This window comes from Polypterus senegalus, chromosome 18 (assembly GCF_016835505.1).
Source record: "Polypterus senegalus isolate Bchr_013 chromosome 18, ASM1683550v1, whole genome shotgun sequence".
Lineage (NCBI taxonomy): Eukaryota > Metazoa > Chordata > Cladistia > Polypteriformes > Polypteridae > Polypterus > Polypterus senegalus.
Window position 1 is genome coordinate 54,921,865 of NC_053171.1, and position 13,643 is coordinate 54,935,507.

Sequence of the window (13,643 nt, forward strand, 5' to 3'; positions counted from 1 at the left end):
TGCTCCTGTGTTGCTGACCACAATGTCAGATCTGCAGTTCCTGAGACACACATACTGAGGTCTGTCTGTAAGATAGTCCACGATCCATGGCACCAGGTATGAATCTACTCCCATCTCTGTCAGCTTGTCCCTAAGGAGCAGAGGTTAGATGGTGTTGAAGGCGCTAGAGAAGTTCAGAAACATAATTCTAACAGCACCACTGCCTCTGTCCAAGTGGGAGAAGGATCGGTGTAGCATATAGATGATGGCATCCTCCGCTCTCACCTTCTCCTGGTATGTGAACTGAAGAGGATTGAGGGCGTGGTGGACCTGTGTTTAACTCTATTACTAATATGGAGGGGTTTTACACATTTTGAGTATACAACTGGATAACCAAAATGTGGATGATGTGACACGAGTAATGTGAGATTTTATTTTTTCTTTATTTCACGGACATTGTTCACATCGTTTGCTTTTGTACACCACTGGTCACCATTGACTTGTATGTTATCATAAGCTTTATCTCCATTCTGAATGAAAACATGACATTAAATTTTTTTTCCTGGCCATCACTACAAACTATATTGGATTAGTAAAATGTAAAAACATAATCATCAAGTGGAGTATTTCTTTAATTTTATCTCAGGAAAGCATGGTAGCACAGTGGGGAGTTTGGCCAGCATAGTTGGCAGTTGTGTCCATCTACCTCAGGGTCATTTAAAAGACCACTGCATCAGTATAGCCCCATCAGAACTGGTTCAGTTTCTCCTTCCCCACAGACTTCAGTTAATTTGGCAGAGTCTGGAGAATTCCCATATCATTTCCACGATTTCACCCAGCTCGAGGTGAAGTAAACTCAGCAGGGATCACTAATCACTACTCACCATTCAGTAACAGACGTGATGGTGTCAGAATATAACAAAAGACCTCTGAAGTCGGTGTGTTACAACACAAAGACAAATGTGCACTGGCGCTCTACGTCTTCAGGTCTTCATTTTAGAGACAGAAGCCTGGTGGTGAAGACTGGCAGCAAAGTGACAAGTGAGACTACAATGGCTACTGGGAATTTCATTGATGCAACATTCATCAGGACTCACATGTTTATTCTTATGAGATGTGCAAATCTGATGGGAAAATGTCCAAGAATTCCAGCTGAATGGCAGCTGCATTCACAAATGGAAGCCAATTTGTCATCTTGGAGCTACTGTATCTGTAGATGTGGACAATAATAAAGAAACAGCTGAGAGCCTGAAACACTGCGAGGCGTGTTGTCATCTAAATCAAAGGATGTACATTTATAAATTACAGACAAGATTAGATTTTTGAGTCTCACATACGCCTTCATGCTCAAATGCACAATAAATAAACTGATTCAGATGATGACTGGATTGATGGATTTAGTCCATTTTTATTTATTTTTATTACACTTCATAACCACAAGATGATGCGATTTGCACACAATTCTGTATTCTGTTGTCATATTTAATTGAGCTGATTTGTGTAAATTCATCCGTTTTATAATTCTGTCTTTTCAGTTGTTTTTGTCACATCTAGAGCTCTGTTCATGAATTAAACTTATTATTATCATTTCTGTAGCACACCTTGATTCCTAGCACTGCAGCAGTGCAGCTGTGTGTGTCACTGAAATGAGTTCATGATGGAGTAGAAGAGGTTCTGCTGAGGTCTCAAAATGACCCTGATGGTCCTTTATGAGACACTTTAATCCAATAGGCCTCACAAATCCTGGCTGACCTGATAACTTACTTCACTTAATGGTCACTTTGAAGATGAATGATCCAAGTTCAACTCTTCATCGGGTCTTGTCATTCACTCCTATGAAGACGACATGACTCTCTGAATTAAAATTTTCCCAGTGGTGACAGGGGTGGCAGATAATGTGGACCCTCAATCAGGTCACTCACGTCTGTGAATGTCAAGTCTGCCAGAGTTTTAGGGTTGTGTGATGGACTCTCAGACCAGTCGCTGTGACATTGTAGAGAAGCTCATGCGAAGCCATTTTATATACAGAGGGCAGTGCCGTGTCACCTCCACTAAGGTCGATGACTTATTTTTGTAGTCTTTAGTCAGAATCTGTCTTATTTTTTTAATTCCTGTCTTTCTTTATTTTAATTTGAAGTCTCTTTATGTTTTATTTAATCAGAAACTCATCTCAATGTTGGATGAACTTTTCAGCAGACTTACAATGTTGTGTATTTTAGTCCAAGTTTAACAATATAAGGTTATAATGCTAGATATTAATTTATATTTGTCTGATTGGTGGTAACATAGTAGCACAGTGATTGATGGTTGGTCTTCAGCTCTGGTGTCATAGATTGGTTCTTATCCATGTTGATCCCCACATTGGCATAGTCCTCACATGACCCTGAATTAGATAAGCGAGTTACAAAATGAATGGTGTGCTGGATATTGAGAGTCTTGGATTTCTTCTGCTGAGCTTTCACTCTTTGTGCCCTTTCAGACTTCTACTGTTGTGAAAGACGCCCGGACACAGACAGACACTGAGACAGCCAGAAGTCCAGAACATACACGTTTAATTCTTCACACAAAGTACCCAAAACACCACAATAATGCTCACAGTCCTTTCTTCTCTTCTACCACCTCCACTCTCCTCTCACAAGTTCTTCCTCCAGACTCTGGCTCCATAAATGGAGTGAGGCAGCCCCTTTTATAATGCACCCGGATTTGCTCCAGGTGCACCCTAATGATTTGCATGCACGCTCCCAAGCTCCAGTTCCATGGCCCCAATGCAAACCAGTGACCTGCCCTCTCATGCCCCAGGGAGGTATTGCCTCTTTCCCAGTCCTTTCACACTCCTGGCGTCCCTGTGAGTCAAGGTCCCCAGGCGCCTATCACAGTGTCAACAAAGTGAGCAAATCAGAGTCATCAGGACTGACCACCAGCATGTGACTTTATACAAAGATTGAAGAAGACAAATCCAGTGCTGTGCAGAACACAACCATTTTTGTTGACTTCATCCTTGAATGTCAAATTAAAGATGAGCACTCAATATTTCTGTTCATTCTCAAATACAATTGAAAAGATTCACATTTGTTTGTGGAGCTGATGCTTTTATCCACTGCCATTTAAAAATCCCAAGAATGCAGTCCCGATGTCTCCATTAACCACAGAAATCCTGAAAATGAAAATCAGACAAGCAGCCAACAGCAGGAAACCTCAGGGGGGCTTTGAGTTTGGTGGACTGAATGTTAAAGAAAGTCTCCATTGGCTTTGTGCTGCTCTGACCAGACACAGATATTGACAAATGATTAATTCAGAGTGGTCAGTGTGCTGAGGGGTCAGTGTGTGCACAGGGGCCGCATTTTTACCACCATGATTAAGTTCAGGATTGAAGAATGGATAGAGGGTGTCTGTGAAGGTGTACAGGTGAGAGCGGGACTGGGCATTGTAAAAGGAGACCTGTCCTTCATCGTAGTCCAGAAAGACCCCCACTGTCCAGGGCTTCACTCTCAGGGGGAGGAGGACAGGATGGTCAATGTTAGCTGTGTACTTGTTCTCATTCTTCAGCCACACAGTCCAGTATCCAAAATATGGATTCAATATAATCCCCCCCTTCCTGCTGCGGCTGACTCTCTGATGACTCCTAAATTCCAGGCCGTCTTCTCCCCGACCTCCACTTCCCAGTAGTGTCTCCCTGAGGTGAATCCCTTTTCTGGCCAGGACATTAATACAGTAGTCAAACCTCTTTGGATTGTCCGTCACTCTCTGCTGTGTGTCTCCAAGTCTCACTTCCTTCCCGTCTTTGGACACAATGAGCAACGGGTGTGCAGTCTCAGGGTCAAAAGTGACATCAGCTGAGGAGAAGAAAGAACACAAAAAAGCCTGATTACCATGCTGTGAACACCACAACGCAAGAACTGAGACATTTTAATAAAAACGACAAATACACAGTGAGGATTTGTAAAAGACACAATGAAGAAGTCCAACAATGAGGCCTGGCACTCAGCTCTCAGGCTTGTTGTCACTAATCTGAGGGTCTCATGTCCACTCCTGGCCTGTTGTTCCCTTCTCCTTCTCCTTCCTCTCTGCTTTAATCCATTTTATGCTGCTCTGTCGATGATTCTTTCACTTTTCACATCCTTACACTGCATTAGAGGCCTTTTATTTATCAAACCATCCACTTTATGTTTCTGAGTTCCTTGTGTCAGAATTTATGACACTGAACAGCACAAGATGGACAGGATAGCGGGACAAAATACAAAGTAGCAATAAACATTGGACAGGACTGGACACTGATTGGTCTGAGAATGGACAGTGTGCTATGGTGAGGACTCAGCATTATTCAGTTTACTTTAAAGTGTAAGTGTCGTGTGTGAAAACTTAAACTGTGTTCTCAGTGTTGTCATCTCACAAATACTTCAACATCAACATACTGGAAATGTAGCAAATTCACTGTGGGCCTGAGAAAGGGTGTGTTCTGAAACACAACAGAGTCTTAAGTGACAGATGGGACATCATGGAGTTTTTAAGTAGCGGGATTAGTACCAATAGTTTGCAGTGCTAATCGGTACAAGACCATAGAATCAAAATGAAATGCTGAGTCCACAAGACAAATGAGTATCCATTGTACCAAGGAATAAACTGGAGGAGTGCATACTGCACAAGGAAGGTCCAGTCTTTAATTACATCTTTGCTGACTTGACAGATGTTCTTGAAACAAAAAAAAAGCCTGCTTGCCAAGGAGAATCCAGCCATTTATGACAGTGGATTATTTAGGGAATTCATGGAAATGAGTTAAATGACAATTTTCCAAGAGACCACCAAGGGACAAGACAGGCTTAGATCTTCCTTTTCCTTAACTACCAGCTCATCTGCTGGTACACAAAATACACAGAACAAGCATCCATCCATTTTCATAAACTCCTAATCCAGGGCAGAGTCGGGAAGATGAAGCAGATCACAGCAAGCATCAGGGGCAAGACAGGAATAATCCATGGACAGGACACCACTCCATCACAAGGTGAACACACAGACACACATCTGGACTAAATGAGTATCACCAGACCACCTAAGCTGCATGTCTTTAGTGCGCATGGAGGAGACCCACACAGTCACAGGCAGAACATGCAAACGCCACACAAGGAGTCCCTAAGATGTGTACCCCGTTGTCCTTGCTGCAGGACAACAGAGCTACCACTGTGCCACCCACACAGAATGACCTTAGTCATTTACTCAGACCTGGGGGACAGTCACAGAGCTCACAAGGTGCTGCTTCTCAAGGTCACAAAGGTGACACTTTTAACATGAAGACACAAAGACTACAGACACAGAAGATGAGAATTTCATCATTAGGTCAAGACCAACTTATCAGCCATACCTGTTGAGCTGCATATTCTCCTCCATTCTGTAAAAAATAAATAAGAAATGAGAGCAATAAAGAGTGAGACTTGAAAGATACCTCAATACCCCCCCACTCCCATTTTAAATATTGTACCTGCATTTGTGACGCGTTGTGAGTTTTCTGCAGAAGAAGAGAGCGGTGTTACTGAGTGAATAATCACGTGAGCCATGACAAAACATCATCGCTTCAGTTCTTATTCTCAGTTTTAATTTACTTTTATTTTCCACTTCCCTAAACTTAAAATATATTTATATTTTTGGTGGTTTAATCAAATTTCCCAGCATAAAGACCCTTTGTTAATAGATGGCAGAACAATGGACGTGAAAATGGCTGGAGTGCCAAGCACAGATTGAAAATGGATTTCCGGAATTAACATCCTACGGGCCATTGGCTGTGAATCTGCGTGACGTCTGATGAAGATGGAACAGAATGATTTATGTTTATTAGGAGTGGATGTCCTACCAGTGAGACTTCTGACCATGTTTCGTATTCACAGAAACACATAAATGAATGCTGCATGTGTAAATTAGTGTGACTACAATGTAGTAAGACACATACCAGTCATTGTAACTGTGGTGCCAGCTCTAGGAGCACATCTACTGTTGACATTTCTGGGCATCAGCTTCATATGACCTGCTCGTCGTCACACACTGGATGGTCAGTTGATATCAGATGGTCCCGTTAGGCTGACTGTTACTACTTTGGTGTTGTCTCCAGTCAGTCCTCAGCCTGTTTGTTGTTCTTTGGTGACCCCCATGCTTTTCATATTCACCCTGATTTTTTTTCTATATTTTGTGTTTACTCCGTCTTTCATTGCTCACTCTTTACTTATTGTGTGGACAGACCCTCTTCTTTATCAGGGTGTCTCCTACTTCAGATATTAACTAAATTTGGCCTTCAATGCAATCTTTTTCTTTTTCAGTTGTCTTCTCAACGTCAACTGTCCCAAGTGTCAGTGACCATGTAAGAAAGTGACCAGAAACAAACTGCTGTGTGAACTGAACTTACACTGCCTGCCTGTCAGTTTTCGAATTGATTTTAAAATCTTGCTGCTAGTTTTTAAATCGTTACATGGGCTTGCTCCTGCCTATTTATCTGAATTGTGTATTTTACACCAGCCATCCAGAGTGCTTAGATCTTCTGGTCAGATTTCTCTTGTTATTCCTCGTACCAAATGTAAAACCAAGGGGGACAGGGCCTTTGTAACTGCTGCCCCTCGTCTGTGGAACTCTTTACCTCATCATATTAAGGAGTCGTCTACAATTGAACAGTTCAAAACAAGATTAAAAACTCACTTCTTTTCACTTGCATTCAGTGACCTTCAGTAATACTGATGGTTTTCCTCTTTGTGATCATATAACATTATTTCTATTTATTATCTATCTTATTTTATGTTCATATATTTTATTACTATTTATGTTTTATTGTTTATTGTTTTTGTTTTTTTCTTTTATTGTATTATTGTAAAGCACTTTGGCCGCAGCATTACTATGTTGTTTTAAATGTGCTATATAAATAAATTGACATTAACATTGACATATGTCAATTTCTAAGTTTGACAAGTGAGATTTTTACAACTGAAGACGTTCTGGTGACAGACGTTGCTCTTTTCTTAGTCATTACATGAAGATTACATCATAATCATACCACTGATGATTTATATTTTTCCCTGTCATACACATGCAATTGGGAGGCAGCCAGAGGGCCTAAATAATAGTAGTACCATGCCAGACCAGGGGGTGGCAAGCTGCACTAACTTTCTCTCTCCGTCCTCTGCAGATTATCTCCGGGAAATCCCGCTAGGTTCTGGCGCTATTGATGATGTCACTTCCGGTACCATCGATGATGTCACTTTCAGTCCCAATGACATCACTTCTGGTTCTGGACCAGACAACATCACTTCCTGTCACAGCCTTTAAAGCCACCATCTTATCAAACCACAATCAGTTCTGTTTTGGACTTCAACCTGAACACATCTCACCTGAATTAGCCATTTGCAGCCAGGGCACAATAAATGAGTGGCTGCCTTTAACCTTTTTTAATGTACTCGTGTCATTCTTGTTACAGTGGTGTAGTCGGTAGGATGCAAGCCCAGAAGAAGTACCGGGGCTGATTTTCCATGTTGGGGGTTTCGTCCCATAGTTCGGAAAGACTCAGTGCAGGCTCTGCTCCCATTAGAAATGTCTGGGCTAGTAAAAAAACAAAGAGTGCTTGGGAGAGACACACAGGAGTGGGCTGCTTCCTATAGGGGAAGCGAAAGGGGCTTATTATGCTCTCTTGGAAGAGACACCTCCCCCCACTAGGATCAAGACCCTAAATAAATGTGGGGCATCCCCAGATCAACAGGTGAGAAGAATAAAAAAACGGAGATTCAACCCAGAGTGGCCGACCCAGGAGCAAGCCTTTGATCTCTGGAAAAAGGTATCACTTTGGCTAAGGCTTTTTGATTGCGCCCCTGTCCAGATAGTGCAGCAGGTTGCCTGCTTTCTTTTCCTCACAAACCTTCCTGAGCATTTCACCCAGCTGGTATGGTGAGACTTTCAGAATATGGATGAGCTCATCTAGGACAACCTCGTGTAGCTATGCACACAGACATCTTGTGTGTGTATGTCTGAATAAGAGTCATGGAGCTGCAATTTTAAGAGCTAGACATTAGATGGCAGCAGAGCGGCTGATCAGGACAGGAATAGAATACGGGGGGGAACTCTGTTTTAGGGGAGACGGACGGGGAACGGACTTGGAGAGTGAGGGGGGCGGAGGAGATAGACTTTTGCGGGGAGGAATAGACTTTTTTCGGAGATAGACTTTTGCGGAGAGGAATAGACTTTTGCGGAGGAGAGAGAATCGACCTGGAGGAACCGGTGAGAGGAGTGATTTTATCGAAGCTTCGAGGGGGCCGTTGGGGATTATTGGATCACTGAGGAGCGTCTTCCAGAACCCAGGAGTGGTGAGCTGTATATCGCACAATTATCCCTATCTTTACTTTACTCTATTGTGGCCACCTATTTGGAGAGTCCAGTTGGAGGACAGATATCTTTTCGGTGGATTACAAATGCTCCATTTGGAGATAGAGTGCTCCAACGATAGAAACAAAGGGCCCCAACGCCGTTTTCTTTTTGTTTGTTTTCCTGGTATCACTGGCCAGTGAGGTGGGAGGGGAAGAAGGTTTCCTGAGGGACTGGAAGCATAAAGGGAGCTTTTATTAAATACTGCTTGCTTAGAGGCACAGGTTATAGGATTGTATATATTATATTTGCATAAGGTACTTATTACTGTTTATTAATTTTCACTGCACTGTTGTTAAGCTTTTATTCTATTTTCTTTGTTTGGGACACCATTCAATTGAGGGTGGCTCCTTTGACTAAAATTGTTGTTGTTGAAACTTTCCCTGTTGGTGTGTTGGACTGGGGACCTGGTGGAGTGTGCCACTGAGACGGAAGGAGAAGACCTGAGTAATTATAACATATCAGCAGCACCCTAGGGTGTCATTGCTACACTCTCAATCTGGGAGAGCAGCACAGTCCTTTAGCGTACATTATGGGGATTATGTCCCACAAAATCTTCCTCTCCCTTACGAACTGGAGCCTGTTCTGAAGTCCTTGGACCAATGGGTGGGCAACCTGCTCAGGAATGAGGAGGAATGCAGCTGGAGGGAGAAAGGGGGGGCGGGGTTGTGTGCATTTTTAAACCCCCGATGATGTCACATACAGGAGTAGTGATCCTTAATGGATTTAAGGTTAAAGCATTTGTAGAATCCAGCAGTAACATTTCAATAGTTGATCACTGATATGTACTACTGCAACAATGGGTAAAAGTAAAGACCAATATTACTTGTACAGTAAACACGGAGAAATCCTACAATATAAAACAGCCCTATATTTCATCAGCCATGGAGGATCGCTAAAGAAATTTCCCTTTTCCTGTGATTTTAGGGCAGGACTGGTCTAACAATAAATGCAGTATAGCACTGACTGCTCCCAAACATAATTTAGGCCTAGTTATAGACGGGAATGACCCATCTCAAGCTGTCTCCACGTCATTTAATCAGCTAGCAAAGAGAGAAACAGAAGACCAAGAGGTGGAGGGGGACTGTTGCAGGCAGAAACGTCATTTCCCAGTGCTTCAATGAGCCAGGAAGAATCCCCACCCCTTGAGGATAGACCGGACCCTCTCTTCGAGATTCAATTTAAATTTAAGGAAACTCCAGCTTCTTTCAAAATGGAGCAGTGGAATGATGACTCCCTGAAATTTTCTAAAAATGTAGTTGTACTAGTCAATGGTAAACGCACTCATCAGCCCATGCCACAAGTACCTCACTTTGTAATTGGGAATGATCTATTGTATCAGGTAGCAGAGCATGAGGGGGAGATGCGGAAGTTATTATTAATACCACAAACCTACTGGCGGCAGGTCTGTGAATTGGCATGCACCTACTCCCTAGGAGGCCATTTGGCCACTGAAAAAACATTAGAGTGCATTAAGCTCCAATTCTATTGACCAGGAATTAATGAGGAGGTTCGCCATTTTTGTGTCTCTTGCCCAGAGTGTCAATTACGGCAAATTCCTAGGAGGGACTGAGCTCCTCTCATTCCCCTTCCCTTGATTGATGTCCCCTTTAAAGGATTGGCATCGATATAGTAGGACCCATAGAGCTCTCAGCCCGAGGACACAAATATATATTAGTTCTCATGGATTACATAACCTGATATCCAGAGGCTGTTCCTCTGTACTCAGCCACGTCGAAGGTTATTGCACAGGAACTGGTATGGATTTTTGCACGAGTTGGCATCCCTAAGGAGATCCTTACGGATCAAAGGATGCCTTTCACCTCGGAGACTTCAGGGAGACAGCCAAGTTACTTAAAATGAAGCGCATAAAGACCACGGTGTATCATCCTCAAACTGACAGTCAGGTCAAGAGATTTAATCAGACTCTCAAACAAATGCTTTGTAAGGTGGTCAGCGGGGACAGATGGAACTGGAATCAGCTCCTCCTCCTCGTGCTCGTGTGCCATGGTTTTAGTTCCTACCTTCCATTCTAAGTTGCGAGCCCATTGGCAGGGCCCCTATGAAGTTAAGAAGAGGAAAAGACTTTGGTGAAACAAGCCAACCATCGACTGAGCGAGTGGATATAACATGCAAACTTGCTGACGTTGTGGAAGGAAACAGATCCCGATCCCTCCTCCACTCAGCCCCGCTCTTTCTTTGCTCAGAAAAATATCCTTGATTTTGGTAATGAATTAAATTCTAGACAGACAGGAGCTTGAAGCAGCTATCCTGTCTGTCCTGGAAGTAGTGAGCGAGGAGCCAGGAAGGACCTCTCTGATTGAGCACCACATTGTGACAGAGCCTGGGGTTATTGTTCGAGAGTGCCACTATCATCTTCCAGAGGCAAAAAAAGCAGAAGTGGAGCTTGAAATAAAGTGCATGCTGGAACTAGGAGTTGTCGAGGAAAGTCATAGTCCCTGGTCCAGTCTGATAGTCTTGGTTTGTAAGCCTGCCAGGAGCTGGAGGTTTTGCAATGACTTCCGCCAGCTTAATCAAGTCTCCCAATTTGATGCTTATCCAATGCCTCGAGTGGACGACTTCCTCGAGAGGCTTGGACAGGTGAACTATTTGACCACCTTGACATGATGAAGGGGTACTGCCAGGTTCCTTTAACGGAACTCCACTAAGGTTAAAACCACATTCAGCACCCCTAGTGGACGCTGGCAATATCATGTCCTTCCTTTCGGGTTACATAGAGCTCCTGTGACTTTCCAGCATCTGGTGGATAAAGTGCTCCGGCCTCATGACACACATGAAAGGAACACATAGTGCAGATCTGAGCAGTAGTACAGATGCTGGATAAAGCCGGGCTTCGGATCAATCCAAAAAAATGTTTTTTGGGTTGAAGGAACCTAAATATTTAGGCTACCTGGTGGGTCGAGGTACCATAAAGCCACAGTGTTCAAAAGTAGATGCCATACTGAAATGGCCCCATCCGTGAAACAAGCGGCAAGTCTAAGCATTTCTTGGTTTAGCTTGGTATTACCGCCGGTTTGTACCTCAGTTTTCAGAGAGAATGGCGCCCTGATTTAACAAAGAAGAGAACTCTTAAGAATGTTTTCGCTTATTCATCGTAAGGGTTCTCTCCATGCCAATGAAGATGCCCTTTCATGAGTTTACAACCTTTTGGTCAGAGCCGCCTGACCCGATTGGTGCTTGTTGGGGGGGGGGTTTGGTCTGGGTCCTTGTCACACACGTGCGATTGAGAGGCAGCTAGAGGGCCTAAATAAAAGTAGTAGCACAGCAGACCAGGGGGTGGTGAGCTGCACTAACTTTCTCTCTCCATCCTCATCAGACTATCTCTGGGAAATCCCACTAAGTGCCAGTGCTATCGATGATGTCACTACTGGTACTGGTGCTATCAATGATGTCACTTCCGGTTCCGGCGCCACAGATGATGTCACTTCTAGTTTGTCTGTTGATAGTATTTCAGAATCACCTACCACTAATGCCCATAACCTTGGAGTTATTTTTGACGGTCAGTTGACATTTAAGGCACACATTAAATAATTACCAAAATTTCATTTTTTCATCTTTGTAAGGTAAAAAAGTAAATCACCACAAGTCGACCTCATAAGACCAGTCCTTGAGCAGAATTGTCTCCTATCTATGGCCATGTGCTGACTCACAACTAGAGAGAGGATTAGATGTGTAATTGAGGAGCCATTTGGCATTCAGCACACACATGATGTTAGGTTTAGTTAGCCCACAGCACTCAAAGTCCAGTTCAGTTCCTGGTATGATGTCTTCTGTGGACAGTGTACATGTCCTTCCATTGTTAGAGTGGATTTCCAAATTTGACCCCTACAGCCACTAACTGTGAAATGTATGATCAAAATACACACTGACTGACCCTTCTCAGGATTCAGAGATGACAATAAAAATTAGAGATGGGAGTAGATTCATACCTGGTGGGCATGGATCGTGGACTATCTTACAGACAGACCTCAGTATGTGTGTCTCCAGAACTGCAGGTCTGACATTGTGATCAGCAGCACAGGGGCACCGCAGGGGACTGTACTTTCTCCAGTCCAGTTCAGTCTATGTACATCAGACTGCTAATACAACTCGGAGTCCTGCCACATGCAAATGTTTGCTGATGACACTGCTATTGTGGGCTGCATCAGGAGTGGGCAGGAGGAGGAGTACAGGAACCTAATCAAGGACTTTGATAAATGGTGCGACTCCAACCACTTACACCTGAACACCAGCAAAATCAAGGAACTGGTGGTGGATTTTAGGAGACCCAAGCCCCTCACGGACCCTGTGATCATCAGAGGTGACTGTGTGCAGTTAGTGCAGACCTATAAATACCTGGGAGTGCAGCTGGATGATAAATTGGACTGGACTGCCAATACTGATGCTCTGTGCAAAAGAGGACAGAGCCAACTATACTTCCTTAGAAGGCTGGCATCCTGCAACATCTGCAATAAGATGCTGCAGATGTTCTATCAGACGGTTGTGGCAAGCGTCATCTTCTACGCGGTGGTGTGCTGGGGAGGCAGCATAAAGAAGAGGGACACCTCACGCCTGGACAAACTGGTGAGGAAGGCAGGCTTTATTGTAAGCACGGAGCTGGACAGTTTGACATCCGTGGCAGAGCGACGGGCACTGAGCACGCTCCTGTCAATCATGGAGAATCCACTGTATCCACTGAACAGGATCATCTCCAGACAGAGGAGCAGCTTCAGCGACAGACTGCTGTCACTGTCCTGCTCCACTGACAGACTGAGGAGATCGTTCCTCCCCCACACTATGTGACTCTTCAGTTCCACCCGGGGGGGTAAACGTTAACATTTTACAAGATTATAGACTGTTATACCTGCCTCGCACTCTCTATCTTGCATTTTTAAACTTGCACTGCATTTTTATCACTCTTTAATTAATATTGTTTTTTATCAGTATGCTGCTGCTGGAGTATGTGAATTTCCCCTTGGGGATTACTAAAGTATCTATCTATCTATCTATCTATCTATCTATCTATCTATCTATCTATCTAAAAAGCCACAGCATAAATGAAATCAAATTGAGTCTAAATTGGAGAACAGAAAATTTAGAATTGTACACACCTATTGAATCATATCTGGCGATTGTTTCTAAGAAAGAGAAAAAAGAATATATTAATTATTTATGAATGTTTCCTGAGCATTCAGTCTGTTCTGATGTCATTATGAGATCTTCTGTCCTTACCTCTCATTCTTCTCCATTGAATGAACAGTAGAGGAGTTGCTGCTAAG

General features: G+C 43.4%; 1 protein-coding gene across 1 annotated transcript; it reads right to left on the minus strand.

Moving 5' to 3' along the window:
• Positions 1 to 2,220: 2,220 nt before the first annotated feature.
• On the minus strand, positions 2,221 to 5,783 carry LOC120519102 (erythroid membrane-associated protein-like). The gene is made up of 3 exons (XM_039742203.1): positions 5,453 to 5,783; positions 5,336 to 5,362; positions 2,221 to 3,812 (listed from the first exon to the last, which is right to left on the minus strand). Exons 1-3 carry the CDS (start codon positions 5,526 to 5,528, stop codon positions 3,175 to 3,177), a joined length of 741 nt encoding a protein of 246 aa, XP_039598137.1. The 5' UTR covers positions 5,529 to 5,783; the 3' UTR covers positions 2,221 to 3,174.
• Between the last annotated feature and the right edge of the window lie 7,860 nt (positions 5,784 to 13,643).